The following is a 27,534-nucleotide window of genomic DNA, read 5'->3' on the forward strand; positions in this document are numbered from 1 at the left end:
ACTCTGCTATCCTCTTCAGTACCTAACAGCAGGGTTGTTGTTGTGCGTGCGTGTGCGCTGGTAATTGATTCCATATTAGCCAAAGAGCACTGGGAGAGATATCCTCGCTGCTCCTTCTCCAGCGTGGGCTGCAGCAGCCCCGCGGGACGAGATAACAGAACCGCCTCTCCACGAGAGCAGCAGCACGGGCACGGGGAACCAGGCAGCACGGGGAACCAGGCAGCACGGGGAACCAGCAGCAGCAGCACAGGTAGCTAGGTCGGCTGTACACCGGCGCACGAGCCGTATGATATATATATATATGAACTCACGCGAGGCTGCCAACAAAAAAAAACTACTTACTCGTAACGGCTTTCTTACGTGTGTGTGTTTTGTTTCGTTTTTGGTAGGAAACATTGAAAAAAAAAAAAAAAAAAAAGAGGAAACATGACAACCGAGAAGCCGCAGAGCATGCTCCGGGAAGCGTCTCATCAGATTATCGCCGGTGGATCCGCCGGTAAGTTAAGAAACGTAGTTTAAAAAACTTCCGCGTTGCGCAACAGTTCAGGGGAGTGTGTGTGTGTGTGTGCACGAGGAGGCTACGTGTCGGTAGCAACGGTTACCGATTTAAAGAAGAAAAACTACAAACGTCTCCCCGCCCGAGACCGATGACGTCCGGTCCACCAAAATGTCGTTAATCGCACGCGCGTAGATAACCAAAAACCGTTTAAATTCTCTTCGGGTCGTCAAAGATAGTACATGTGTTACCAAGATAGTTCCGTCGCGGATAACGGAAGAGCCACGCAGGGCAGGAAATGAGTTAGCGCATGCGTATAGCCAACCAGTGAGCGAGCGAGCGAGCGAGTTTTTTTTTTTTTTAAATCTTTTTATGTCGAGTACTGCATATACGTCTACTTGAGATTTAAAACATTTGTTTATTATCTGAAGGACAATGTGTACCTTTTTTAAAAACTTAATAAACTCTTTAAAAAGCCTCTTGGATCAGCTGTAAAATGGAATATACAACATACACATTAATACAGCAGTCATATTAATCCAAAAACATCATATATATATATATATTATCAGCATTATATATTATATATATATATATATATATATATATATATATATATATATATATCATCATAGTAAAACACTCACAGGGAACATTTCACTAAGCAATCATTACTTTTACTTTTGATACTTTAAGTACATTTTGCTGATAAAAGTTACTTAACTCACTCACTTTTGAATGTCGGACTTTTACTCGTGGTGTTGTGTATTTATGATGCCGTTGGTGTTGTTTCTTTTTATACGAGTAAAGGTCCAGAATACTTCTCCCACCTCTGGTTTTTATGCAAGGAAATTTTCAAAAAACATCAAACTTTGCAGTAGAAAAACCTTTTAATGATGTGACATTGACTGTTTACAATGTCTCGTGAGGGGTTTTCACACAGTCAGCTGGTAGCCCGAGGCTAAGAAAGCTTTTATATTGCCACAATATTGGCAAATTTCAAAGTGGCCCGTGGGCTTGCTGGCCTCAAGTTTGCGTGGTTGTCTTCTGAGACCCGACTAAAAGGGCTGGAACTCGTGTGCAACTGGTGGAGTCAGATTCAGAGGTCTGGACCCAGGCAATAGAAGCGCAGTGCGGATCGTATAGCCCCGGGCTGAGATTAACCCTGGGTTAACTGTGTGTGTGTGTGTGTGTGTAAAGGGGCTAAGTTAACCCAGGGTCAGCTCAAGGTCGTGTGAAAAAAAAGCCTGAATGTCAGTGGTGGGAGAAAAAAGAAAAAGTTTATACAGTCTAAAGTATATTTTCGTCATTGCAGCTCCCAGAGGCTCATATCCAACTTCCTTTGTCGCTAACCAGGAAGTGAGCCCAAGTCATCCCTCTTGCTTATTTCTTTTCTCTCCTTTTACCCGTTTAACCTTCACAAAAAAAAAAAAGAAAATCCGTTCTGCTTCACTCATCTGGAACGAGACGATTGGCTTGGCGCGAGATTGCGCAACCCCGGAGGACACGTTGTCTTACTGGAGCAAAAAGGGTGCAAAGTAAAAGACGGGGAAGAATATGCTGCCCATGTATATTATACTTTTATTTATATTTATATATATATATATATCTTTCTCTCTGTAAATGTTACTTAATTTGCATGTCCTCCATTAAACCAGTATGCACTAACCTACATAACAGCAACACGATCACGCCGACTGAACCGTCACGATGGCTGCAGACGTCTGGAGGTCGTGGGGTCAAATCGCTTGAAATGTGTGCAAAGAGTCGTAGCGTGCGGTTGAAATCACCTGTGATTTTGGGAGGAAGTGCATACAGAGTCTCATTGTTGCATTACTCGGCCTATTAAATATGTTAAATATTAAATGTCAACAGGAGGAGAAAGTCGAGGTGTGTGTGTGTGTGTGTGTGTGCAAACGCATATTGTGGCTGCTCAGTAAAAGCGTTATATTGCGTAATAGTTTTTGCAAAATAGTTTCTTTTATTTGTAAAAGCCACAATAAGAATAACAACACATTGATATTTCACTTGCTGACTCATCGTGTTGTTCTTTATGCTGCTGCTTGAGGGCCAGTTTAGCTGTCAAGCGTTACGTGTTCAGTGAGGAAAATACGACGCCTTCCTTTTCGTCTTCTCTATTTGTGAACGAGTGACGATGCAGACGAATGTCTAACGAGGGGATTATCGGAGGGGGCCGCCCCCCCCCCCCCCCCCCCCCCCCCCCCCCCCCCCCACACCTTTGTTTTACTTCTCTCCAACAGCTGGAAAACAAATACGCACCACAAAACTCTTTCCTTGTGTTTTATTCCCTTGTCTCTCTCTCTCTCTCTCTCTCTCTCTCTCTCTCTCTCTCTCTCAAAAACAATATTTCTGTGTCCAGATTCTTGAGCAAATGTCATAGGACACGTTGTCCTACAACTTCACAAATTCTACATTGTGAATCTCACATTTAGAGATGCCAGAATTAGACGCCTTTTTTTTTTCCAAATGCGTCCACCCCTTGAAATACATTTGTGTATTATTAGCGATATAGTTTAATTACACACGTCTAGATTTCACGATACGAGCAGTTAAATGGGCTTTTTTGTTGTTGTTGTACATAGTGACAATGTGATGACCCACCAGAGAACACTGTGTTCTCTTCCCTTCGTCTTTAAACCAGCGACTCTCTTCTACATTCATCTTGGATCTTTCTCTCTTTTAGCTCGCTCTACTGTGAAAATGTGTGCCGTTCAGGGTTTATAGGGGTTGTTTCCAATGCGACGTCTTTGTTGTGGCACTTCCTGTGGCTCCTAAAAGAGCTCCATTATCACTTTAATGAAGGTTTTACCTGTTTTTAAAGGGGCAGTTTAGAAGTGGTGTTATATGAGGTACCTGTCCGTGCCCAGTACGGTGTGTTGGAGACACTAGACGGCGGTCGGCAAGGCCCCGGTTTGGAGAAACCGGCTATAGGAGCAAAGCTATACGTACCGATCAATATCCCTTTAAATGTACACTTCATTTAGAACATTTTCACCAGGGTGCTCTCTTTCCGATGGGGAGGCGAAGCCGTCACCGTCCATGTTTTAAGGTGAGCCCGACTTCTTTTCAAGTAGCCTCCCTCATACCAAACTATCCCCCTTTAACGTCTGTATCGTCCTCTACTTCCGTGTTGAGTCCTCTCCTCTCTCATGCAATTAAAGTTAACGGTGTACTCGTTTTTGGGCACCAGTTATTTATGTGTATCTGTGTTGAATGCCTGGTGGAATACAATGTGCAGATTTTATGATATTATTATCTTTCTGCAAGCTTGTTTTTGAGCTGAAACGATGAGTTGATCGCCAGCTTCAGGTCTTAGTTCCAGGTTCTCATTTGATTTTCTTTTCTTTGTCTTATGTCAGCGATCCATAACCACACCGAGGTTGGCACCCCCTCCCGTGAATCATAATAATGCATTATATGCACTCTTTGCCTGATGGTTGTAGCTCTTTGGGCCTCGCAGATGTATAAAAATGAGACAATGTGAAAAGTTTAAAGGTTCAAAGTTGTAACTTATAAAACCGCCGACGCCTAAAATGAGGAGTCACGACTAGACTTCGCTTTGTTTGATTACACCAAATCTCAATGCCCGAGGCCTTAATTCCTAAACCCTCTGGGACCCTGAACCCACCGGGACCCTGAACCCACCGGGACCCTGAACCCACCGGGACCCTGAACCCACTGGGACCCTGAACCCACCGGGACCCTGAACCCACCGGGACCCTGAACCCTTGTAAACGGTTGACCGCGAAAAAGCTTGAAATGGTATGGCAACATATCGCGTTACCTTGACGACGCCAAAAATGTGTTCGCTTGTGGGTTTTTATTTTATTTATTTTTTTACTGCCCGATTTTAACGTCTTCCAGGCGCTTTACTCACGAGACGAGAGGTAATTGTCAAATAAATTATTTAACAGTTTTTTTTTCAAAACGACATCACTGAGCAAAATTGAAGTAAAGAGTTAATGAATTAAACCAGGTGTGTAATAAATTCTTTGTTATGTCCCATCTTAAATCCTTAATGTTAATATTTCTGTGTAAATGTAATAGGCCAGGCTTAATTCCCAGGTGCCGTCCTCTTTGTTTACCGCTTTTTAATTTTAATTAGCCTCCTGGTTACTCATAATCAATCATTTCAAAGGCACTTTAAATGGTAAAAACAAACAATAAAAGCAATGACAATATAAAAAAAAGCGAGATTACATCATAGTAAGAAACAAAACAAAGACATACATAGCTAGCACCGCGGGTGGAGGTTGGATCTGAGGTTGATCTAAGGTCAGAAAGGTGTGAAGGGCGTTGTAGGTCATGAGAATATTGAACTGGATTATCTGTAGTCGAAAATACATAATGCCGTCCCACAATTCCTTGCGGCATCATTTGGCATCTACACCATGCAAATAGTTGGACTTGGGCCTCTGATTGCATCATCTAGGGCTTCAGGAAATTGACATTTCTCAGTATATCTTTTGACATTTTATAGCCAAACAATTAATTGAACAAATGTAATAATAATTAACGTGGTAGTTAGTGTCAACCCTTGTATGTTTGTTGTACATTGCTTTGACAAAAAGTCTAAATTCCACATGTTTAAGTAACATTCAGTCAATACCTTAACGTCCGTTCTCATTCTGTCCACAAGGGGGCAGTAGTTGCATGCTATATCTCATTTCGTGGTAAAGGGACGCTACAACATTTTTAATCTTTTATGTTTTCAGTCACATCACTTTTGACTAAAGAGGAGACACAAGTAGTGTAAGTGTGAAGAAAACAGCTTAAGGGTATTTGGAGTAGAAGAAAAACTGAACAAAACGTCAATGCAAAGATGGATATGGGGGCAGAAAAAAGTCATGAAAATAATGTCAACATGATTTAATATGTGCAGAAAAACCACCTTTAAAAAAAAAAAAAAAGTAGAACCGTGAAATCCATCTTGTTAGGTGCTCACTGCCGTAATGTTTTCTCTAAGTCCTTTTGTTATTTCCTCGGCATATAGGTGCATTATTTTAAAACTCTCCTAGAGTAAATCGATCCGTCTCCAGCAAATGGACTGTGACGACATGAGACAGGACCCCCCCCCCCCCCCCCCCCCCACACACACACACACACACACACACACACACGTGATTACTGCAGCTCTCCCTCCAGACTGTCAGAGCCTCCTTCAAGCTCTCCTGATTTAATTGGTTTTAAACAGTGAACCTGGAATCAGTCGGGAAAAGAACCAATAAAGCCACTTAGTCTAAATGAAGGAGAGAGGAAGAAAAGAGGAGAGGAGGTGAGGGGGAATCAAATAAATAAATAGTCAAAGTGTGTGTGTGTGTGTGTGTGTGTGTGTGTGTGTGTGTCTGACACAAACTGCACTCAGCAATGAGCGATTCCCCGAGCGGCTGCACCAATCACAGCCGAATTACAGGCCTAATATTTATTTCCAGAAACAATTGTGCATGTTTCAGCGCGGGGGCTTTGATTGAACTCCCCCGGTGGACACGTTGTCGACAGATGTTTAGATGACCTCATGTTTGAAGTCATGTTGATTCTGGATGATGGGGGTAGGGGGGGGGGGTGCTTCTTGGACTGTTCCTCAAAAAAAGGTCTGGGCCCGCTGTGCCTCCCCATCCATTGTTGTTCCTCTCATGTCTGGGAATGTCCTTCATATTTATTGTGTGCTTTGGCTCGCTTTTTAAATGGCACCCATTTCCATTGTTTCTGTTCCATCCTTGACAGACAGATGTCCATGCATGAGGGGGGGAGGGGGGGGGGGGGGGGTCGTGCATGGCTTGGTTAAAATGAGCCATGATGGTGCTGAAGGATGGCTTACTTAACCGGACACATCTGTCTTTTTTGTTCTCGATGCTTCTCTTCAGGTGGATTTTCACCATCCAAATTGGAAGTTCTCCGACTAATAATTCTCGTAATCTCATCCATTAATCTGAGTGAGTCTTTCCTGATGTGTCTCCACGAAGGGATTGCACGCTGCAGGGTGCACGTGGGGGCTCTGTGATGAGAGCAACCCCCCCCCCCCTCGTTTTAAAATACGCAGAAATTACAAACAGTCCCACTAATTAACGTGAATGATCACAATGTCACAAGAAATTAGTTAAAACGCAAACGGGCATCCAGTCTAATAGTCTCGTCTCGTTAATGCACTCGCGAATCTTCTGGCATCCCATAATTAGATTGTGTGTAAACCCACAGAGGTTAATTGTCACTAAAATAATAGAATAATAATGGATGTGTTTGCACAATTTCCTGGCTGAGGGGTGGGGGGGGGGGGGGAAGATGTTTTTAAAAGCGCGACATAATCAAAGGATTTGGCCTGAATTATTAATTATAGCTGAAATGTATATTCCCGTTTTATTAGGATAGAGATACTTTAACATGGGGCTTGAAATACGATTATTTTCTTCTTCTTTTTTTGAGGTGTATCCAAGCAAAACCGTGAACATGTCATAAGTTGGTCACTGCTAACGTGCACTAAAAAGTGGTGGAAAATGTACATTAGAGTGTACATTAAATTAAGTACTTTAGTACAATTTTGAGGTTCTTGTACTCAACTTTAATTTATTTCCGCTATACCGCTTGTACTCTATTACATTTAATAATGCATTACGACACATTATTATGGATTCAACGACACCCAAAGGTGCTGAAATGCAGTTTGCCAGCTGCACATGAATGCAACCATTATCATAATAGGATATATTATTCTGAAATGTGCCATTTTGCCAAATGCAAAACTTGTTCCTACTTTTCAATAAAGTGTATTTTGATGCTAATACGTTCTCACTGTGGTGGAATAGTGAATGCAGGACTTCACTTGTAGTATTTCCACGCTGTGGTGTTGACTCAGCAGTGTGCGTTAAGCCCCCTGTCAAATATTTTTTTGTTGAGGTCTTAAAAAAAAAAAAAAAAAAAAAAAAAAGACTACACACGACATGATTTATTGATTTTAAATCCACTTTTTTTTTTTTTTTTTTAATCTCGTGTCACGCCAGCTGCAAAAATGAAAAAAAAAGCAGTCTATTTGTGTCTACAGGTGAGGCCTCTCACAGGCTTCAGGCTGCATGCGTGTGTGACTCATCCTTTTTTATTTGACAAGCGCCATCAATTCCCAAGTTGGAATTACAGCAGATCCGTCTGTCAAACGCTGGAACACCAATCCCCAAACACACAGCGAGGCATTGTGGGTTAAACGCTCTCCTTTTGTTCAACCTGCCTAGTAAACAACCACATTAACTGTATGGGAACTGTTCCACCAGCCTCCATTTTTTTTTTACATATTTTTTTTTAATAAAATGTTCTGTATTGTGGGTTTTTAAGAGCTGTTTTAATGCAGCTATACGCTGTCGGCTATAATTACACACTTGAAGCATTGAAAGTCTAGACAGAAACGAACGTCCCGTGTTCAGTGAGGGTCTGGGATGTGATGGATGAGCTCACGACGTTATCTTAAATAACGTGATTTATGAAAACGGTTCACTAGGTGGAGGAGGTCGTGGGGGGGGGGGGGGGGAGGGGGGGCTCTTGTTACCGCATGTGACGCAAACGCACAATTACCCGGATTGTGTAGCTTCAGCTCGTAGATGCCAAGAGCGTCGGCGTCATTGCACGACGCACAATGTTACATTGTTGCATTGCTAATGAGAAGTGATGCTAATTAAAAAGCTGAATAGGCTTAAAAATGTTACAATGAAGCTTTGATTTTGGGCCTCGTTGAATCCGTTTTTTTTTTTTTTTAAGCTATAAAACTGTGTATGTCATGTGGATTTATTTAAAAAATAATGTGATCGTCCAATAAAATGCTTTGGTGGGAATTTGCGCCAAAAAAAAAAAACAGAGTCATCGCACGAGAACGATGACGTCACAGAATTTCGGCGATCTCTCATTGGCCCAAATCCCACTAACGCGGAAAAAAAGGACCAATAAACTAAAGCGGAGTTTATTGTTAACTTTATGTTTTCTAAGGAATGATTTGCAGGGAACTCTAATTATGACTTTCAGGTAATTCACAATTGTATAAGCACGACTTTTGTTTTTGTTGTAACGGCTTATGTTGAATAATAATTGGCGCCCATGGCAACGCACACACGGGACATTTATCATACCTGCGAGGGAGTTCCTATATAGAGTAAAAATAATACTAATTATGCCGTTGCGGTAAGAGCACATTTCAGTCAGATAATTATGACCCTAAGGTCGGGAGGCTTTCACTGATTCAATGTCTATTTAGAAGTATTAATCCAGGACACCGCCTTATGGCATTTTAATTGCACCACTTTTAGATTTCACGGTGCTAACAAAAGAGATCACAAAAGGTCTCCTACACCTTTTTTTTCGCCTTCACGACAGGACGTTATTCTGTCTGTGTGTGTGTGTGTGTGTGTGTGTGTGTGTGTGTGTGTGTGTGTGTGTGTGTGTGTGTGTGTGTGTGTGTGTGTGTGTGTGTGTGTGTGTGTGTGTGTGTGTGTGTGTGTGTGTGTGTGTGTGTGTGTGTGTGTGTGTGTGTGTGTGTGTGTGTGTGTGTGTGTGTGTTAAACAGGGACGAGGACAGACGCTCAAACAGCCTCTGAGATCACTCAGAAATTCCCCGGCAGTGGAAGTGAAAAGCGAAAGGCACGCATGGTCAAGCACATGGCAACAATAACACAACCGAGAGCAGAGTCGGGCTACACAAGCTCGGCTTAATTGAGCACTCAGACTAAGTAGCCAGAGAGCGAGAGGGCGAGAGAGAGACCCCCGAGAGAAGGGGAGAGTTTACAGTCGTGCGTTGGACTTCGTGTGTGTTTTCTGCATGCATCTGGGTTGTGTATACGTGTGTGTGTGTGTGTGTGTTTCTCGGCTATGTTTTTGTGCCGCGAAGTGGTCAAGAGTACTTGTTTGTTTTTGCGTGTGTGTGTGTGTGTGTGTGTGTGTGCATCCGAGTGAATTTATGCCGGGATATTGGTTATGATTGCACGCGTTTGTGCGAGACATGCATGCACATGCAGCCAAAATAAATAGATTGTGTGTGTGACTGTAACTGTGTGTGTGTGTGTATGTGACTGTGTGTGTGTGGGACTGTGTGTGTGACTGTGTGACTGTGTGTGTGACACTGTAACTGTGTCTGTGTAACTGTGTGCCACTGTGTGTGTGTGACTGTGTAACTCTGTGTGTGTGACTGTGTAACTCTGTGTGTGCGTGTGTGTTCATGCTCCTGGATAATGTTTTCATGTATATTTTCGGTGTATTTCTTGAACCTCATAATTAAGAAGCAGCTCTTCCTGCGGCGCTCCCATCTGTCATCCCAGACCTCTGACATCTCACTCCGCTCATCTTTTGATGAGACGGTGCTGCATTCAGTGCCTTTTGAAAAACACCCGTAAATATGAACGTCCTCGTGCGTAAGACGCTCAGCTCGCTCTCTGTTTATTCTCCACCACCTTGTTCCTCATGCACACTGACATGTGTGTTGAAAAGGCTCGAATTGGGCATTTAACCTCCTGCCCTGTAGCTCGTAGCCACAGTTGGTAGTAGGTCAGACACGTGGGCCGGCGGCACCGCGCCACAAGCAGCCGCCGGATGCTTTCCCCCCCAACGCCGACTGCTTCAGGCTCTCTCCGCTTTATAAAAAAAAAAAACCCTCTCTTATTTAATAGTTTATATTGTTGTTTTGTTCCAGGAAAAAAAATCTTCACTAAAAAAAAAAAAAAAGAAGAAGAAAAGTAGCCCGAAGGCCGCATAAGGCAAAACCTCGGTGTTATTTCAACTCGAGTCTCGATGCATGTTTTTTTTCGAGACTTCAGATACAATAATTACAAAGCCTGCTGTAAGCGCTGAAATATAAATAAACATAATAAGTACTGTCCAAAAAAACAAAACCCCTGAAAAACCCTGAATTACATGGCTGTTTCCTTGTGTGTGTGTGTGTGTGTCCTGTGATTCTCTGGATGAGCTGGAAATTTATAACGCAGGTTTTTACAGTAAGCCCCCCCCCCCCCCCCAAAAAAAAAGTGTAATTCCTTCTCCCCCTTTCTTGTAGTACTTTGGGGTTTAACTCCATCAAGATGAACGGCTTTCGGCCCGCTGCAGTAATCATAATGTAATTTGTTGTGCCTCGCGGGCCAATTTGTGTCATTTTTGAGTATCGCCGGTGGCCACGGGCGAGCATGGTCCACGGAGTGGGGGGGGGGGGGGGCTTATAGGGAAGTTCAAATTTATAGACACTTTGTATTATTTCTGATCTCCAGTGGTCAGAGGATGACAGACTTAAGAGAGAGAAAAAAGGGGAGCTGGCAGAGGATGAGAGACAACACCAGAATGAAATGGAATTTGTTTACCATTTCATTTATCATTTTTGAAATCAAAGCAGACCCAAAATGTCAGAACAGTGAGAGGTAATGCACATTTGTGTGTGTGTGTGTGTGTGTGGGTTCGTGTTCATCGCTTTGTACCCCTCGTGAGTGATGCAATATGTTCTACATGTATATCTGGTTCGGCTATTTCGTGAGGATTAAATTGTTATGCCTTTTTTTTTTTTTTAAAGTGGAGAATATGATCCAAGCGTTTTTCTTGTGAATATGATGACTCAAACCAGAAGAGAGCCATATTGGTGCTTCATCCCCCCTCTCGGTAACACATCGAGATATGAACGTGCACTTCCACTTAGTGGAAATCACAGATTTATGGCATTATGAAGACGGATAATTTTCTCCTTTTTTTTACAAATTGTTCCACTTGCACAGCTCTCAAAAAAAAGACCAGACGACCCCCTCTCACATCTGTGTTTTGGTATCACTGGAAATGATAATATCACCAAATGCGTCTATACATTTACTTCTTGAGACGGTTTCCTCGCACGTCGAGATCCACACCGGTGTGTGTTTTTTTTCCTACGGCCACGTGAGGCCACACAGGGCGACCCCTCGAGGGGCAGGTACACAGGAGGCCCGAGCGGTAGGGCCGTTAAGTTATCAGCGGTCCGCTCAGCTGGGCAGCTCTGTAATCAAGAGGCTCTGACAGATGCTTTCTCCATCGGGAGAATCCCCCCAGAAGCTGTGGGGGGAACACACAAGGCGGTTGGTGCTCCAGCTGTTTCCAGAGCGAGGCATTGATGTCGAGAGAAAAACAAAAAAAAAGGCCTTCAAAAGGGGAAGAAAAAACAAAAAACCGGGGGGAATCCAACAACAACTCTCTTTTCTCAGCCTCCCTCCAGTCTGCTGCAAATGTATCCGAGCGGATCATCTCTTCTTTTCGCACCCTCCTCGTGTGTTTATTTAAAAAAAAAAAAAAAAAATTCTATTCGGTCTGAATTGTGTGTTATTTTTTTCTTCCCCAAGGTTCGCACGTGGTGGTTTTTTGTGACGGTTCGTGGGTGTTTTTATCCGGCAAAGATTTTCCCCTCCGTCGTTTTTTTTTTGTTTTTTTTGTTGCTTAAACCGCACAAGAAGAAATCTTTCGAGAGCTCTCCATCGGTGTTCTGCTCTTCCCTGAATTTCGGTTCTCTCGGGTGCGTTTCATACCGTTGCGGGCCTGACGTATCACACCCGGGGGAGAACCTGCACTCTGCATCAATCTATCAGTCCCCCCCCCCCCCCCCCCCCCCCCAGCCAGGAGGCAGGCCGAGTGACGCACTCAGGCCCTCTGCGATTAAGCCCCGCCCCCTTCCTCATCACCCACCCTTCATATTCAGAATTTACTTTAAATTGATGGTTTGTGTTTTTTTTTCTTCTTCCTTCCCTCCCATGAAGGAAACGTCTCCAGTGATCACACGCGGGGGCCTTCTGCAGTTTTGCAGATGTTGTCTTTATTGTGATTACTTGAAATGTTTTGATAGTAAAACAAAAATATATAATCTGTCGGATTATTTAATTGCAGTTCTTCAGTCATTTCGCGAACTGCTGCATAAACAAGAGAAAGTTCCTCAGTTATTAGACCACGAGAAAGCCGCCTCACTTTATTTTCACAGTTCATTGATATTTACATCGCCTACGCTTTCTGATTCAACACATTTATTATTCTAACTATAATGATGATCATAACAAATATTATTTATGCTAATTAAAAAAAAACTACTTTCTACTTGTTACAACAACACTACGGCTCTTGGATTTTCTTAAGTGGAAAGGAGACAAGGTAATTACCCCTGGGGCAATTAGAGAAAGGGGCCGAGGGAGTAGGAAAGTCATTTTCTAACCCAAACATCCTGGTCCGAGGGGCCGGAGCCGGCTGGACAGCCTCCTGGAGGCCGCTGGCTGGCTCGCGGGGAGCCGGTCGGGGGGGGGGGTTGCTTTCTCTGGAGGCCCGGCCTCCTGAAACGCAGCCTTGCTCTCCCACCACCGTCGGCAGAGGGAGCGATTCCCCCCCCCCCCCCCTGAATGTTATTCTAATGCCGTCTCGTGAGTGTTTGTGTGGACCCTATAAACATGCACAGCCCGCATGATGCTGCCAGTGTAACGAGCTGGCAGTATACAAAAGAACTGCGACCTAATGAGGACGGGAAAAAGCAAATGTGGCCTCTGTGGCTTCTTGTTTTATTTTGGCGTATTATTAACCTGTGGAAATTATTTTCTAAGTTCACTTCGAGGCTATGTTGCTTCATGTTTCTTTACTATTCAAACAATTTTAGTGGTTTTAGTTTTTTTTTAGTTTTAAACACCACCCAATGCCAATTAGCAGAAAGAAAGATAAAACGTTTAGTTTAGTTGACTCTCGAGGAGAAAGAGACGCAATAAAGAGTGCAGACGAAAAGGAGACATCACCACCAACCAAGCTGCACGCAAAACACCTCCGTCATCGTCAGTAAAAATCACAGTAAAAATCACAGTAAAGTGTTTCTCTATCTTACGTGGTAGTAAACTGAATGTATACAAGATATGTGAAGATGCCACCCAGGGGCTCTGGCACCTCGTGCTGTTTTATAGAAACAAACCTTATAAATTGGCAAATTAATTATTGAATTAATAAAAAATTAGCCTCAAGAAGTTGTGATTTGTCACTTTGTTGCCACAGAAACAGAAGCAGCAGGTACTTAAATTGGTATTATATCCTTGGAAGTCACCACCTGTAATCTCATGGTTTGTCATAAGTGCTTCCAATGTAAGCTTAAAGTATAGTAACTGTGGAAGGAAGGTCTTTAAAGGACAGAGACGTCTATTTCTGTCACGATGCCAAATGCATGGACAGAAAAATCCTTTTGGGGATTAGTTCGCTGGTTTCAACTTTGTTTTCTAGGCCGCCGGCGACATCAAAACCGTCATCGGTCGCACCCCTATAGTTGTGGATCGATGAGACGTGGGTGAGTGCACATATATTGGGGGGGGGGGGGGGGGGGGGGGTCCATGAGGGTTGAGGGGTGCACAGCGGTGACCTTTCTTGACCCCGTCGGTGCCTCGCTACAAAGAGTGCAGAGCAACCCGAAAAAAGTGCTTCAAAAAGACGAGCGGAGGAGAGGAGATGACCACAAGTCCATGTAGTGTGTAGATGTTTAAGTGTGTCCTATATGAAGAAGAAGAAGAAGAAGAGGCTTTCACGACGTTGGCCTCCTGACAACGATCTCTAATGAGCGGACGACTTCATTTTGAGGTGGATGAGAATGACTCCTCTCTCGCCCGTCAGAGCTTCTCTTTCTCTCTCTCTCTCTTCGGTGTGTGTGTGTGTTTTTTTTTTTTTTAAATGTGGAACGAGCACATTCAAAGAAATGAACCGCCGCCGCTGACGGTTTTTCTCGTTTTCGCTCGATTTTTCTTTCTTGTTATTTTCTTCTTCTTCTTCTTCTTTTCCTGGCTGTTAACAGGGGTGAGGTCTGGTTTATTCTGCCGCTGTGAGTCTGCACAGTTCCTCCCTTCGACCGGGGATGAGTGAGGCTTGCCATCGGCCCTCTAAAAACAACACGCCTTCGCCTGCCAAAGACTTCCCAGATAATTAGCGAAGCGTTTCACACTGTGCAGAACATCAAAAAGGAAATGGAAAATTGACAAATTAAGCATGGTCCGCGTGGAGCAGGGGGGCGGGGGTGGGGGGGGTGGGGGGGGGGGGGGGGGGGTTGGTGGAGCTCCAATGCAGCACATGGTCACTCTAAAACAAGCTTGCTGTCTAACTTAGTCCAATTTACACCAATCAAGCACTGCTGTGGTTTTTATCCCCCCTCCCCCCCCCCCCACACACACATTTTTTTATTATCTGAATTTATTAGATAATGTTTCACAGTTGTTTCACAGAGGCCTCGTAACTGATTGTCAGCGCCAAGATAAGAATAAATAGTATTTTAATGCAGCCGCAGCATGTCTTGAATGTGATGGATTTTTTTTAGGGCAGAGTGAATGTTTTTTTAATTTGGTTATCGCGACGGGTCCGACGGGCTCGAATGTGCTCAAGAGTGTTTTGTTAAGTTGTGGATTGTTTAACCCACTCGCTCGTGGGACTGACGGGTAATTAACGCCCTGATTATTAGCTCCTTCACAATGAGTGCTTTGGAAGCGTCACTCAGTAGTTCCCCATCCAAATGTTTTAACTTTTCATCCAATCAACTATCTCAGCCAATTGTGAACAACACTTCTGCTTATGCAATCTTTTCATTTTTTTAATCTTTAAATTAAAAGTACCCATAAAAAAAGGTCAATGCGACTCAAATGAAATTGGAATATAGTAATATGTAATAAAGAAGAAGTTTATCTTGCTCTTGAAGCATTAAATGCATATACCTTTTTTTTTTTAATGTGTATAAGGGAGTTAACCTATAGTCCAAAAACAACATGGGAGTCATCCTTTTCAAAAACATGAAGTTATTGTAACGCCTTTACAATTGCACATGCATGCATTGATCCTATGCAAACACACACACACACAACTGTGCCATGCTTGCACATACATACGTCAAGCATGCATACCACACACCCTTACACACACACGGATCCCGGTCACCACACCCCATTCAGCCGGTCCTGCAGCCCCGGCAGAGGAAACTGTCACCGTGTCCACCGTGGCACTCTGGAGAGTTGAACTTGACGGAAACATATGTCTTCAATTTTAATAGCTCTCCATTCCCCCAGATGGCCTGAAAGGGGGGAGGGGGGGGGGGGGGGGGGGGGGGGGGGGGTCGCCTGAGAAGCTGCTGCGTTTCATGTAAGAATAATTTGTGCTAAGTAGCTGGGCGATCTGTTTGTTACGCTAGAGCTGACAGTTTGTTTATGTTTCTCGAGCAGCATGATGGATGGTGCAGGAGTTGATGCTAATTAGACTAAATTGTTGCGAAGAATGCTGAAGGGGTCTGCATGCGCCGCACGGGGCCGAGGCCCCCGGTTTCCCCATTGTTTTCCCCGCGTCTTCGCACTTTTGAGAGCGTAATTGAACGGCGCTCGGGCCTATTCAATCACGGTAGGTGGGGGGGCCGGGGGGGGGGGAGATGGCCGGACCTGGATGGAGTTGGAGAAGGAAGATGTCGCTTTTTCTTCCTCCGCGGGCCAATTGGAACAGACACGGCCTTGAGTCCAACTGGCCATGAAATTAATGTTTACCCGGCGAGTCTTGACCAGGGATGATTAGCAGCTTCTAAACTCCTCCCCCCTGCCCCTCCCCCCTCCCTGCAGCCTGGCAAAAGATGACCATTAGGGAAAGTGTCACTGCGTGTGCTTTTCTCTATTTACCAGGTCTTATTCTTCAGATTTCTCTTTGTAAAGGAGAACATCTTTCTCATGCAATTCCATATCAAATCTGAGACGCCTTCAAGAATCATGCAATTTTATAAGGTTGTCCCGAAAAGACAGATTTGAATCGACGAGCGAGATCAAATTAGACATATCGGAGCCTCCCGGATGGTGATTTATGATTTGGATGTCGACGTAGTGACAGTCGGAGAGTCTTGATTGCAATAAACACGAGTGCTTTCAGGAGTCTCTCAGCACCAACATGACGTCAGGGCCATGAAGCGCTCCCTTGGACTCCTTCGTGACGAGCAAACTGAACTTCAACTCACGATCCCGTTGCTTTTCCCGTCAGTCTTGCGCTCGTTAATTTTTTTTTGTTCCTCACGTTTATTCCTTCTCATTTACTTTTTATTTTTCTGCAGCAGGAACATTTTGAAAAGTGAAAACATCAGAGTAATAAAAACAGTCTGGCCTGTGAAGCCTGCCAGCCATGTATTGGTGCTTGCCCTGGACCAGCGGAGATGTTCTCGTCCCAATACCAGTATCGGATCGGCCTCTTATGGAGCCTAAAATGCTGCTATGGGTATCGGAGAGTATGACAAGTCCATTCACTGACCCGATATCATGGTATCATATCATTTATCAGCTCATTTACGACAACAACACGTGTCACTCTCCACCCAAACGGTGTATGGTACTGAGCATGTGCAGTCTAGTAACGCACACCTCTCGTGTACTAAACACTCTCGTGCACTAAACACTCTTGTGCACCCTACTTTTTCACTCGTAATGCTAAACAACAAATGCTAAACAACAAATGCTAATGTTAGCGTTAGCAGCTGGTGGGTCCCACCGTCCTGCTAGGCTAAGTAAACGAGCTAGCAGCCGGTAACAGAGGTTGCATTGAGTTACATTACGATGCGTTCGAGGGCTCCGTGAAGTAATAAATAGTATTGCATGAGGTACAATTTAATGTCGTTGTGATGAGTTAAAAAATAATCTATTAGAATTGTGTTTTGGAGATGATTCACAATATAAAATAGATATAGAGAGAAATTTGACAAAGAGAAACAAATGGCCTACACACACCCGTTGCACCGAGTCTGACCCTCCCGAACCCCCGAACCCTGTACCGTGGTTCGGTTTCCTCATCCGAGAAAACGAAACCCGGCGTCCCATCTGCAAGTCATTAACCTTCGACACCGTGCGGTACAACAATGCCAGTAAACAAAATGGCATTGTCACCGTTTTCTACAAGTACACGTGTGAAGTCTTGGCTAACAGAGAACAGAGCAGGGTGGACCCCGGCACACATGCTCAACGTCACACGGAAACCTTGGTTACACACACACACACACACACACACAGTTCAGCTCGAGTTAACCTCCAGTGTTCTGGTCTGGAAGCAAAAGATTATTTAAATATTGTAAAATGTAGCTATTTTTCTGCTTTTTTTCCATCTGACATTTTCCATTATTCTTCATCATTGCACGTCTTGTTGAATACATAACATCCCTGTGTGTGCATGCTATCCATATCGGTAAAAACGGCATTGGGCCACACTTCTCATTGGACGATGAGTTCCAGTATGTCGTGCTGAAGATGGCAACACACTGTCATTACGAGCCCACCTAATGAACGTTCTCATAGAGAGAGAGAGAGAGAGAGAGAGAGAGACTTCTGTGTGTGTGGAGGCCAAAACCTGTCGGGTCAGAGAGTCTCTGTGTTTTAATTCCTCAGGCTCGTGAAGTCGACAGCTCTTTTGGCTGCAATGCATTGTGGTTGATTGAGGATATGGCGTCAGCGGGAAGGGGGGGCGGTTACTTATTCTCCTCGTCCCCGTCCCCGTTCGATCGTAACAAAAACGAGGCCTGCAGGAAAGATGCTCCTTCTCTTTTTTTAATTGTTGAGCAACTCGACACCGACATCTTGACATTTGCGTTTTTTTTAATTTCCTTTTGCAGACTTTCGTAGCCGCGCTGGAACGAGCTCGACGGCGTGACTTCATGTTTTGGTATTTTGGCACTTTCGCTGGAATATGGAAAATATATATATATATATATATACAAGCAAACAATGAAATGGAGAACTGCAAGGTGTATAGCCAATTCTTCTTTTCCTTCTTTTCTTCCTTCAGCAGTGTGTCGGAGTGATTTAGGGAGGATTATTCCTTCATCCGGCCCAACATCTCTCACCTCTGTCTCTACTCCTGTTTTCAACACAAAATATACACAATATATATATATATTTTAATTCAGAAATTTGGGAGATGAAGATATCTTAAGCATTTTCTATAAGCCTTTGCCTTTTTTCTTAATGAGCATATTGGCCCTCGGAAACCGATACTGTATGGGTGGGATGTGGGTTATGGATTTTAAGGATGGGGGGGGGGTAGGTAGTGTGAGGGGATAGAGAGAGGAAGCGAGTTAGCCTCGGATGGGCGAGAGTGAAACCCGAGCATGATTGAGTTAGGGGAAAGGAGACAGGAGCCCCGAGGCTGCCAGTCGGATGCTGTGTGTGTGTGTGTGTGTGTGTGTGTGTGTGTGTATACACGGTCGCTCTTGTCATGCTGCCCTGTTAGCAGTGGGAGATTGTGATGGAGTTATCTGGCCTGGCCCCCCTAAAAATTTTTTTTTTTAAAAACCCGGCTTGTCATCTCGTGTATACACAAGGAGGGCAGCGTTAGTCTGTGTGTACGCTCGCTCGGTGCCAGCAACATTACTCACCGGCCTTTTGGGACGCAGGCAAAAAGCCTCGCCTGGTTCCCTTTTTCCCTCTCCGTGGAAACGCACTCATTGCATCCTCTGAATTCTCACAAGATGAAGGTTATACAAACAGGGATGGAAGTGAGGTCTTAGAGGGTTAAGCTGTTACCTTTTTTATTTTTTCTGGTGGGATTCATCCTCACCTGCTTCTCCAACGGTCTGTGACGTGGCTGAAACATGCACGACAGAAAATATATATAAATATATATTATATTTTTTTTGTACCCTTCCCGTCGTGTGTGTGTGTGTGTGGGGGGGAATAATACCAAAAAAAAAGTCCCAAAATGAACACAGTGCGGAGCCCCTGCTTCGCACTGCTGCACCGGCACTAAGCAAAAGCAGATGCCATAAAGTTTACAGAAATCAGAACATTATTTTTCCTGTTTCCATCGCATTCTTCTAAACACTTAGTGAAACAAGCTTTGAAGTCACCCAAGAAATCTAGTCTGCGGGGAGAAATGATAGGATCTCCTGGAGCAATGGAGCCGGGGAGGAGGGGGCTCCGCGGGGGGGGGGAGCCTCGAAGAAGGGAGGGTTTGATGAAGGGGAAAAAGAGGCGTGCGTCGGGTCTCTTTTTTTTTTTTTTTTCTCGTACGATTTCAGGGTCGAATCATCCGATTGGGATTTGTTCGCACATCCTCGCTTTTTCAAATTTTTTTTTTTTTTTGTTTTTCCTTCCTCCCTGCAGGGCTGGATGTGATCTGGGATCGCGGGGGCCAGATAAGACGTGTTTAGGCAGGTCTGCTGTGGGGTCTGATCGCAACAGCAGATTACACCCAACTGACTGTGTTAGATAGCCTCACCGCAGGCAGCGCGCAGGACTGCCAGGAGCCCACATTAGGGTCCCTGTAATGCACAGCCAATTTTATAATAGACCTTCCAACTACGTGAGTAATGTGGCTGCCTGGCGGGCCCCGTCCATTGGAGGCCGCCTCTCGTGCATCCATCTTGCACCTACATCCCTCATTTTGCGGCCTGTTCTCACTTAAGCGTCCCGTAAAGCGTTTGCGGCGTCATTCCTTCGCGGATGAATTATCATTCTCTAGACTTTTCCCTTTTTCGAGGGACGTAAGAAGCTTCGGTGGCGAGCATTTCAGTACGGACGTGTGACTTCTAAGACGGGCCCACATCGTGCAGCGCGTTAAGTCTGCGAAGCCACGCCCTCCTCGCAGGTGAACCGGCTCGTCGCGTTACCTCCAGAGACTGAGAGGCCTCCTGGAATGACGCAAACGAGCTCCATCATCACGGAAAGGACTTCGATGTCATCATCACTTGGTTTTGATTTAGCCGTTGCAAATCGCCCTTGTTACCCTGTATTACCAGCGCGGGGGAATACAAATGCCTTGTCCCCGTCCTCCAGCGTTTCAGAGCCGGCCTGCCTCCCGTCAGCCCTTGTTGTGCGCTAACGCGACGTGGCATATGAATCACGCACACAATGCAACGTCTTCATCCGACCCCTACAGACAGGACCTCACAGGACAGCCACTTTGGCATTTCCTGCTCTCTCATCTTCAAGGCTTAGTAGAGACATGCATCCCCCCCCCCCCCCCCCCCTTGCATAATTCAATAGAGAGTTCGACAATCGCAATTAGTGCAAAGGCAGAGTAGCCTGGCAGCTTTTCCCCCTTTTCGTAATATGGAATTACAAAACTGTGCCCAGTTATCCACCCACACGTGGTGGTGGGCCCATGCAGTGATGCATCTTTGTTGGGTTTGACCCAAAAGACCCCCCCCCACCACCCGGCCCCCCCTCCGCAAAACAAAGTGCCTGCAGAGAGCGGCTGGAAGATTGCCAGGTTGGATTGCCACTGAAAACCCATGAGAACTTCTCTCAGGCTGTGAGTCTTAAAGATGTATACGTGTGTGTGTGTGTGTGTGTGTGTGTGAGAGAGTAGGTCTCCCTCTAGGATGATGTATATGTATAAAGTAGACCTGCAGGTATTTCCTTTCCGAGGGGTCTTTTTGTTTGCCGTGTTTCTTCTCCACAACGCTCCGTTGTTTTCATTGGCTGCTGCGACCAGTGATGCTGCGAACGCTGCAAACCGGCTGGTGTGATTTTTACAGGAGGACGGGGAACATGGGTCATAAAACTCGCCTCCATTTTCCACAGACCCGGAGAAAAGAAAGAAGAAAAAAAAAAAGCCCCTCTCGAAGCACAAGATCTTTGTGGGAAGTCTGTATTGTATGGAGCCGTGTGTGGGAGAGCGGAGATGTACACACACGACACACACACACACACACACACACAGGCAAGGAGGTCCTACTTCAGACATGGGCGGGAGAACCTCCACGCACACACACACACACACACACACACACACACACCACGAGAAAACACACAGGCGTGATGTCATCATCTGAATACTCCTCGGTAAATTGTAGGTGGCGCTGTGAGAGACAGCGAGGGGAATCTCGGGGGGGGGGGGAGGGATTGTAAAACAACAAGCGGCCGTCCTCGTCTCGGGGTCCACCGGGAGTATGAAAAAAAAATTAAAAAATGTCGTCATCGGTCGTACACACACACACACACACAAAAACGTTAGAGCAGATATTTGAAGAATGAGAAAAGAGAGCTCCTTGAAGTAAATCAACAACTTCGATTTCCATAATGCTCGTTTAGCAAAACAAGGAATTTTATTTGAGGTAAAAACTGTTGCTTTATCTGATCAGCTCTGATCTGCTTTCAATATAAAATAAAAAAAATCTGCAATATTAGAAGTCATACGAGTGTTTCCCTCTCGAGCGGATCCACTAAAACATCGATGTCGAACCTCTCGATGGGGAAACGTTCCCATTTGCTTGACCTTACCTCCAGGTCAGATTTGACCAAGGAGGATTATTTACCTTCCTGTGTGGTGTGTGTGTGTGTGTGTGTGTGTGTTGTGTGTGTGTGTGTTGTGTGTGTGTGTGTGTGTGTGTGTGTGTGTGTGTGTGTGTGTGTGTGTGTTTAGGATGTACATGTTAGTCAGGCGGCTGCTACAGGAAACCTCTCGCGCTGCATGCTGTTTTTGGGGTGTGAAGGAGGGGAACACGTGTGGTGAAAGATGGCCCTGTAGGACCCGAGCCAAACCATGAAAGTTTAAGTAAATATGGAGAGAGGGGGGGGGGGGGGGGGGATAACCCTGGTGGTCTGGGTTCCCCCCTGACCCCCTCCCTCAGTTGATGTGTTCACTCTCCTCTGCCCTTGTTGGGACAACAGTGTGTGCCGTGTTGTGCGATTTCCCCGGTGGCCCGGTCTCGCGGTTTGCTTTTCTCGAGAATATACGACTGTATATTCACGACTCCGCCGGCATTAATTCTGTCTAATTTCACGCCGTCACAAGTCGCTATAGATGCACTTAAAGAGGTGTCAGCAAAACATGCTCCAATGTAATCACTTGTTTCCAATATAAACACAAATATCTTTTTGCACTGCACTAATTTAGCCCGGATAGAAAGGGGAAGCCGTATAACGGTAAAGTGACGCACATTTAAAATAGCTGCCGTATGGATTGCATGTTTTATAGCTGCATTATAATTAATTATAATGGAAGAAAAATGTTATGTTTTAACCCTTTTTTGGTGCGACCATTTTCAACTATTAAAACGGCGTTTGAGGAAGACGAGGACGATGGAGATGACCATCGGGTCGAGCCATCAGTCGTTTTTAATCGTATCGGTTATGATCGTTATGGCGTTGAGGTAGATTTAAATGAATGATTTCTATGATCATTTGAATGATTCCTCGCTTCTTTATGCAGTTCCTTGGTGAACGTCGCGGTGCTTTGTGCATATTAGTTTTGCAGGCAGGCTCACAATTTTGTGGATTATTAAAAAAAATAATAATAATTAACAAACGCATTAAGACGCTTGAAATGTTAAAGAAAAAATTCTACGTGAATTACGATAAACTACATTTACTTTGATCTCCATTGTTGATTGTGTGATTTTAGTTTTTAATTTACTACAGGCAGAAATAGCCAAAAAGCAACTTTGACAGTAATTTCTTGTCGTTTCTTTCCATCAAAATTAAATAATGTTACACAACTGGTCTCCAGCGCTACACAACCCACAGTTTTTAATATTGGGATGTAGATTATAAGAGGTGTAAAAATACATTAAATAAAATAAAACTTAAATAAATATATATATATATATATATATATATATATATATATATATATATATATATATATATATATATATAGTGTCTTCTTCTAGAGATGCACATTAAAATAACACCATCTGCTCTGCTACTCAGCTGTGTTTTAATGTCATTTTTTGGGGGGGTATATACATTTCCATAGATGAAACAATTTCTGGCCTTGACAGTTACTTTGCATTCTGTCCTCTGCAAGCCACACCATTTAAAATTCATTGTCGGACTTGTGAAATATCCCCCCCCCCCCCTGCCCGCCGTATGGAAATGCTCCGCGGAGCAGGTGTGCACGCCTTGTTGAATCTTTCCCACCGTGATTAAATTGGTGTGTTTTCGATTACGCTGTGTTCTTTGGCTCCCCGCCGCTCGGGAGGTTCTGTGTGGATTCAGTTTGGGAGTTGCACGGCCAAAAGCTGGACTGCAGCTGTCCACTCATTATCTTCAACGTGAACTCGGGAAACCGTGAATTTATAATGAAGCGGGGAACATCTGATAGGCAAGAGTGGGGCGGGGGGTACGTTAAACCCCCGAAATTCTGCTTTCGATTTGCAGAAGGAGATATGGAAATGTGTTTTTTGGGGGATCCTACGAGAGCGTAGTATCCGAAAATAACCGCGGCTGAATGGAAAAGTAAATAATAGATCTCATTGTCTGATTTTAAAAACTACCGTGAGCTGCAAGCTATCTGTTTTTTCTTATTTCATGCCTGGGAAAATAATCCCAAATATAATATATATTTTTAAAGTCAGTATTCATGATGTTAATAGAGTTCCTTTACACCAGTTGAGTACTTTTTAGTTTTTGGCTTTTGAAAGGTCGAGTCACCTTTCAGAGAGGGCACAATAAACCAAAGTCGCCGTTCTGTCATTATTCCAACGCCAGTCGTGAATCAAGAGTCCGAACGATTTGTTACCGAATATATATCTAAAAATAACTTTAGAAATTGGCCATGGAAACGGCACCGTCTCTGTCCAGGAATAGCAAATCATAAACGGGAGAAAGTCAAACCCAATTTTTCCGGGGTGTTCCTAATGCAGCGAAAGGCCCCGCAGCCTCCGTATAGCGGAGGCCCTGAAACCTCAGCCCTAAATCTGATGGGTGGACGTAAGACGAGACGGACGGTACAATAACAGAACGTGCACTTTGTTCACCCCCAGCCTGCAGTAAAAAACAAAAAAAAGCTCTGAGAATTACAGAGTGAGAGACAGTTTAACTCGGGTCGTAAATATGTGTTGGAACATTTTCGCTTTTCCCTCTCTCCACACTTCTCCTCCCGTAGTGTCCCCGTTGCTGCGCTGTGTAGCGTCTTTAGCACATCTTTAGCGTGTCTTTAGGGCGTCTTTACCACATCTTAGCGCATCTTTAGCACATCTTTAGCGTTGTCTTTAGGGGCTTTACCACATTTTAGCGCATCTTTAGCACATCTTTAGCGAGTCTTAGGGTGTCTTTAGGGCTCTTACCACATCTTTAGCGCATCTTTAGCACATCTTTAGGTGTCTTTAGGGCATCTTTACCACATCTTTAGCGCATCTTTAGCACATCTTTAGCGTGTCTTTAGGGTGTCTTTACCACATCTTAGCGCATCTTTAGCACATCTTTAGCGTGTCTTTAGGGGTCTTTACCACATCTTTAGCGCATCTTTAGCACATCTTTAGCGTGTCTTTAGGGCTTTACCACATCTTTAGCGTGCTTTAGCACATCTTTAGCGTGTCTTTAGGGTTTACCACATCTTTAGCGTGTCTTTAGCACATTTAGCGCGTCTTTAGCATGTCTTTAGCGTGTCTTTAGCACATCTTTAGCGTGTCTTTAGGGCGTCTTTAGCGCGTCTTTAGCGCATCTTTAGCACATCTTTAGCACATCTTTAGCGTGTCTTTACCACATCTTTAGCATGTCTTTAGCGCGTCTTTAGCATGTCTTTAGCACATCTTTAGCGCGTCTTTAGCGTGTCTTTAGCGCGTCTTTAGCACATCTTTACCGCGTCTTTAGCACATCTTTAGCACATCTTTAGCGTGTCTTTAGGGTGTCTTTACCACATCTTTAGCGTGTCTTTAGCACATCTTTAGCGCGTCTTTAGCATGTCTTTAGCGTGTCTTTAGCACATCTTTAGCGTGTCTTTAGGGCGTCTTTAGCGCGTCTTTAGCACATCTTTAGCACATCTTTAGCGTGTCTTTACCACATCTTTAGCATGTCTTTAGCGCGTCTTTAGCATGTCTTTAGCACATCTTTAGCACATCTTTAGCGTGTCTTTAGCACATCTTTAGCGTGTGTCTTTAGCGCGTCTTTAGCACGTCTTTAGCACATCTTTAGCGTGTCTTTAGTGCGTCTTTAGCACATCTTTAGCGCGTCTTTAGCACATCTTTAGCATGTCTTTAGCACGTCTTTAGCACATCTTTAGCGTGTCTTTAGCACATCTTTAGCACATCTTTAGCACATCTTTAGCGTGTCTTTAGCACATCTTTAGTACATCTTTAGCGTGTCTTTAGCACATCTTTAGCACATCTTTAGCGTGTCCTTGGCACATCTTTAGCGTTGTCTTCATGGCTATATTCTATCGAGACGCACGTCTTTTTGTCTTTCGGCTCTCTCACTAGTGTGTTCCCATCCACCTGTTTTTTAAACCACATTTCCAATTTGCACATCAAAAAGAAAACAATAAGTCGAAATATCTAATATGAAGTTGAAAACACCAGCTCCTCAAATTAAAACACGAAATAAGCAAAACATTTCAAGTTTCTAGTTCCGTCATGTTTTTAGTTTTTTTTACATAGTTCTCCATCGCTTGCTATTATGTCATCTCGTTGTCTTCTTCTCAATCTCAATGTGCACTTTCAATTTTATTTATTTTCTCCAGAAATTGTGTTAACGTGTGTAACATTTGGATGGACTCACACACACACACACACATTTCTCTGATGTCTGCCTTCTTGTCATGTGTGTTTACAGTCATCTTTTCCCTCTTCAGGCACTTTCTTTGTTTCTGTCCTCCTTTTTAGATACACACCTAAACAGTGTGTGTGTGTGGGGGTGTGGGTGTGTGTGTGTGTGTGTGTGTGTGTGTGTGTGTGTTAAAGAGAGAGAGGTCTCCCTCCTTCCTTGTTTCCAGTCCCTACCCAAACCGCAGCAGGGTAATAATCACTTAACCCAAATCAGGCGCAATCAGGACGAGCCGGGCTGCAGCTGGGAGGCACCCAACCCATAAGGGTGAGGGGTGGCAGCGGGTGAGCGGGTGGATGAGTGAGAAGGCCGGGGGGGTGAGGGTGGGGGGTGCGGTCAGCAGGACGATGTGGACACTGATGACCAGGAGGAAGATCAAGAGCGCCGGGTCTTTGTTGTGCCATCCTCGTCCTCATCTGGCTCCAACAGGGAGTGAATCAACGGGAGGAAATTGGGGGAAATCAGAGTTGAGACTCCCCCCGCAGAGTGAAGGTTAAATGCTGTTCCTGTCGTGTGTGTGTGTGTGTGTGTGTGCGTGCGTGCGTGCGTGTGTGTTTTGTCTACATGTGATTGTTTCGTTAGTGCTCCCCAGGCCCCTGCTGAGTCACCGAATCTGATCTTGTGTGATCCAGTGATTGTGTTCTGAGCTGTTTTCCTGATGTTTGTGTTGTGATGTAGGTCCTGTCACAGCTGCAGGCCTCACAGGAAGACGCGTGCACACACACACACACACACACACACACACACACATGGGGGGCTTACACACACACACACATATATACAGACATATATACAGTATACACGCGCATGCAGGGGTGTGTATCTCGTCAGACTCGTACGCCTATTGGGGAGACATCTGCAAATGGGCCTCGACGTACAGGGCTGGGTGGAACCATGACGGAGCCTGAAATCCAGGCGATTTATTGGCCTTCGCCGCGGCCAAGACCTACAGCACGTCGAGGCTGTCTCCATTTCCTGGTCCTTCCGCCCCTCAAAGCTTATCTCCTCGCAGCTGACTCTGGGCCTGCTCCTAATCAAACTGTATCACGGAGATACATCTCAACTGTGTGTGTGTGTGTGTGTGTGTGTGTGTGTGTGTGTGTGCCTGCTATATGTTGTAGCGGCCTTGCCGTTGTTCGTTGCCCACCTTGCAGCATCTGCCATTCATTTGGAGTGAAAGACAAACACGCTGATGAAAATGACTGCGACCGCAGGACCGTTTTCTGTCTGGATTCGCGTCTTTCTCTTAACTACCTGCCTGCTTCCTTTTTTGCCGTCTCTCTTTACGTTTCTTTTTTCTTTCTCTTTTCTGGGGGGCTTGCTCTCCTTTTTTTTTCTTTTTTTTTGTGTGCGAGTGCATATCTGCTGCATTCTAAACACATGTTTTGCATGCAGCGCACGGAGCCACATTTCAAACTCCGGCTTACATCTCCACAATTGAATTTTAACTTTGTTTAAACACGCTGGCGATCGCGGCCTCGGCGACGTCGCCAATCTGCAGCCCCCCCCCCCCACCCCCCCCCCCCCACCCCCCCAGATTCAGACGCTTGCGTGTGTTTG

General features: G+C 44.6%; 1 protein-coding gene across 1 annotated transcript in view; it reads left to right on the forward strand.

Annotated features, from left to right (window-relative positions):
- Positions 1–27,534, forward strand: part of slc25a21 (solute carrier family 25 member 21) — a 76,280-nt gene continuing 48,746 nt past the window's right edge. Inside the window, exons 1-2 of the mRNA XM_034563163.1 lie at positions 1–250; positions 390–496. Of these exons, the coding sequence (XP_034419054.1) occupies positions 427–496 (70 nt within the window). The 5' untranslated portion in view covers positions 1–250; positions 390–426. The remainder of the gene's footprint in view (positions 251–389; positions 497–27,534) is intronic.

Source organism: Cyclopterus lumpus, chromosome 22 (assembly GCF_009769545.1).
Source record: "Cyclopterus lumpus isolate fCycLum1 chromosome 22, fCycLum1.pri, whole genome shotgun sequence".
NCBI classification, from domain to species: Eukaryota; Metazoa; Chordata; class Actinopteri; order Perciformes; family Cyclopteridae; genus Cyclopterus; species Cyclopterus lumpus.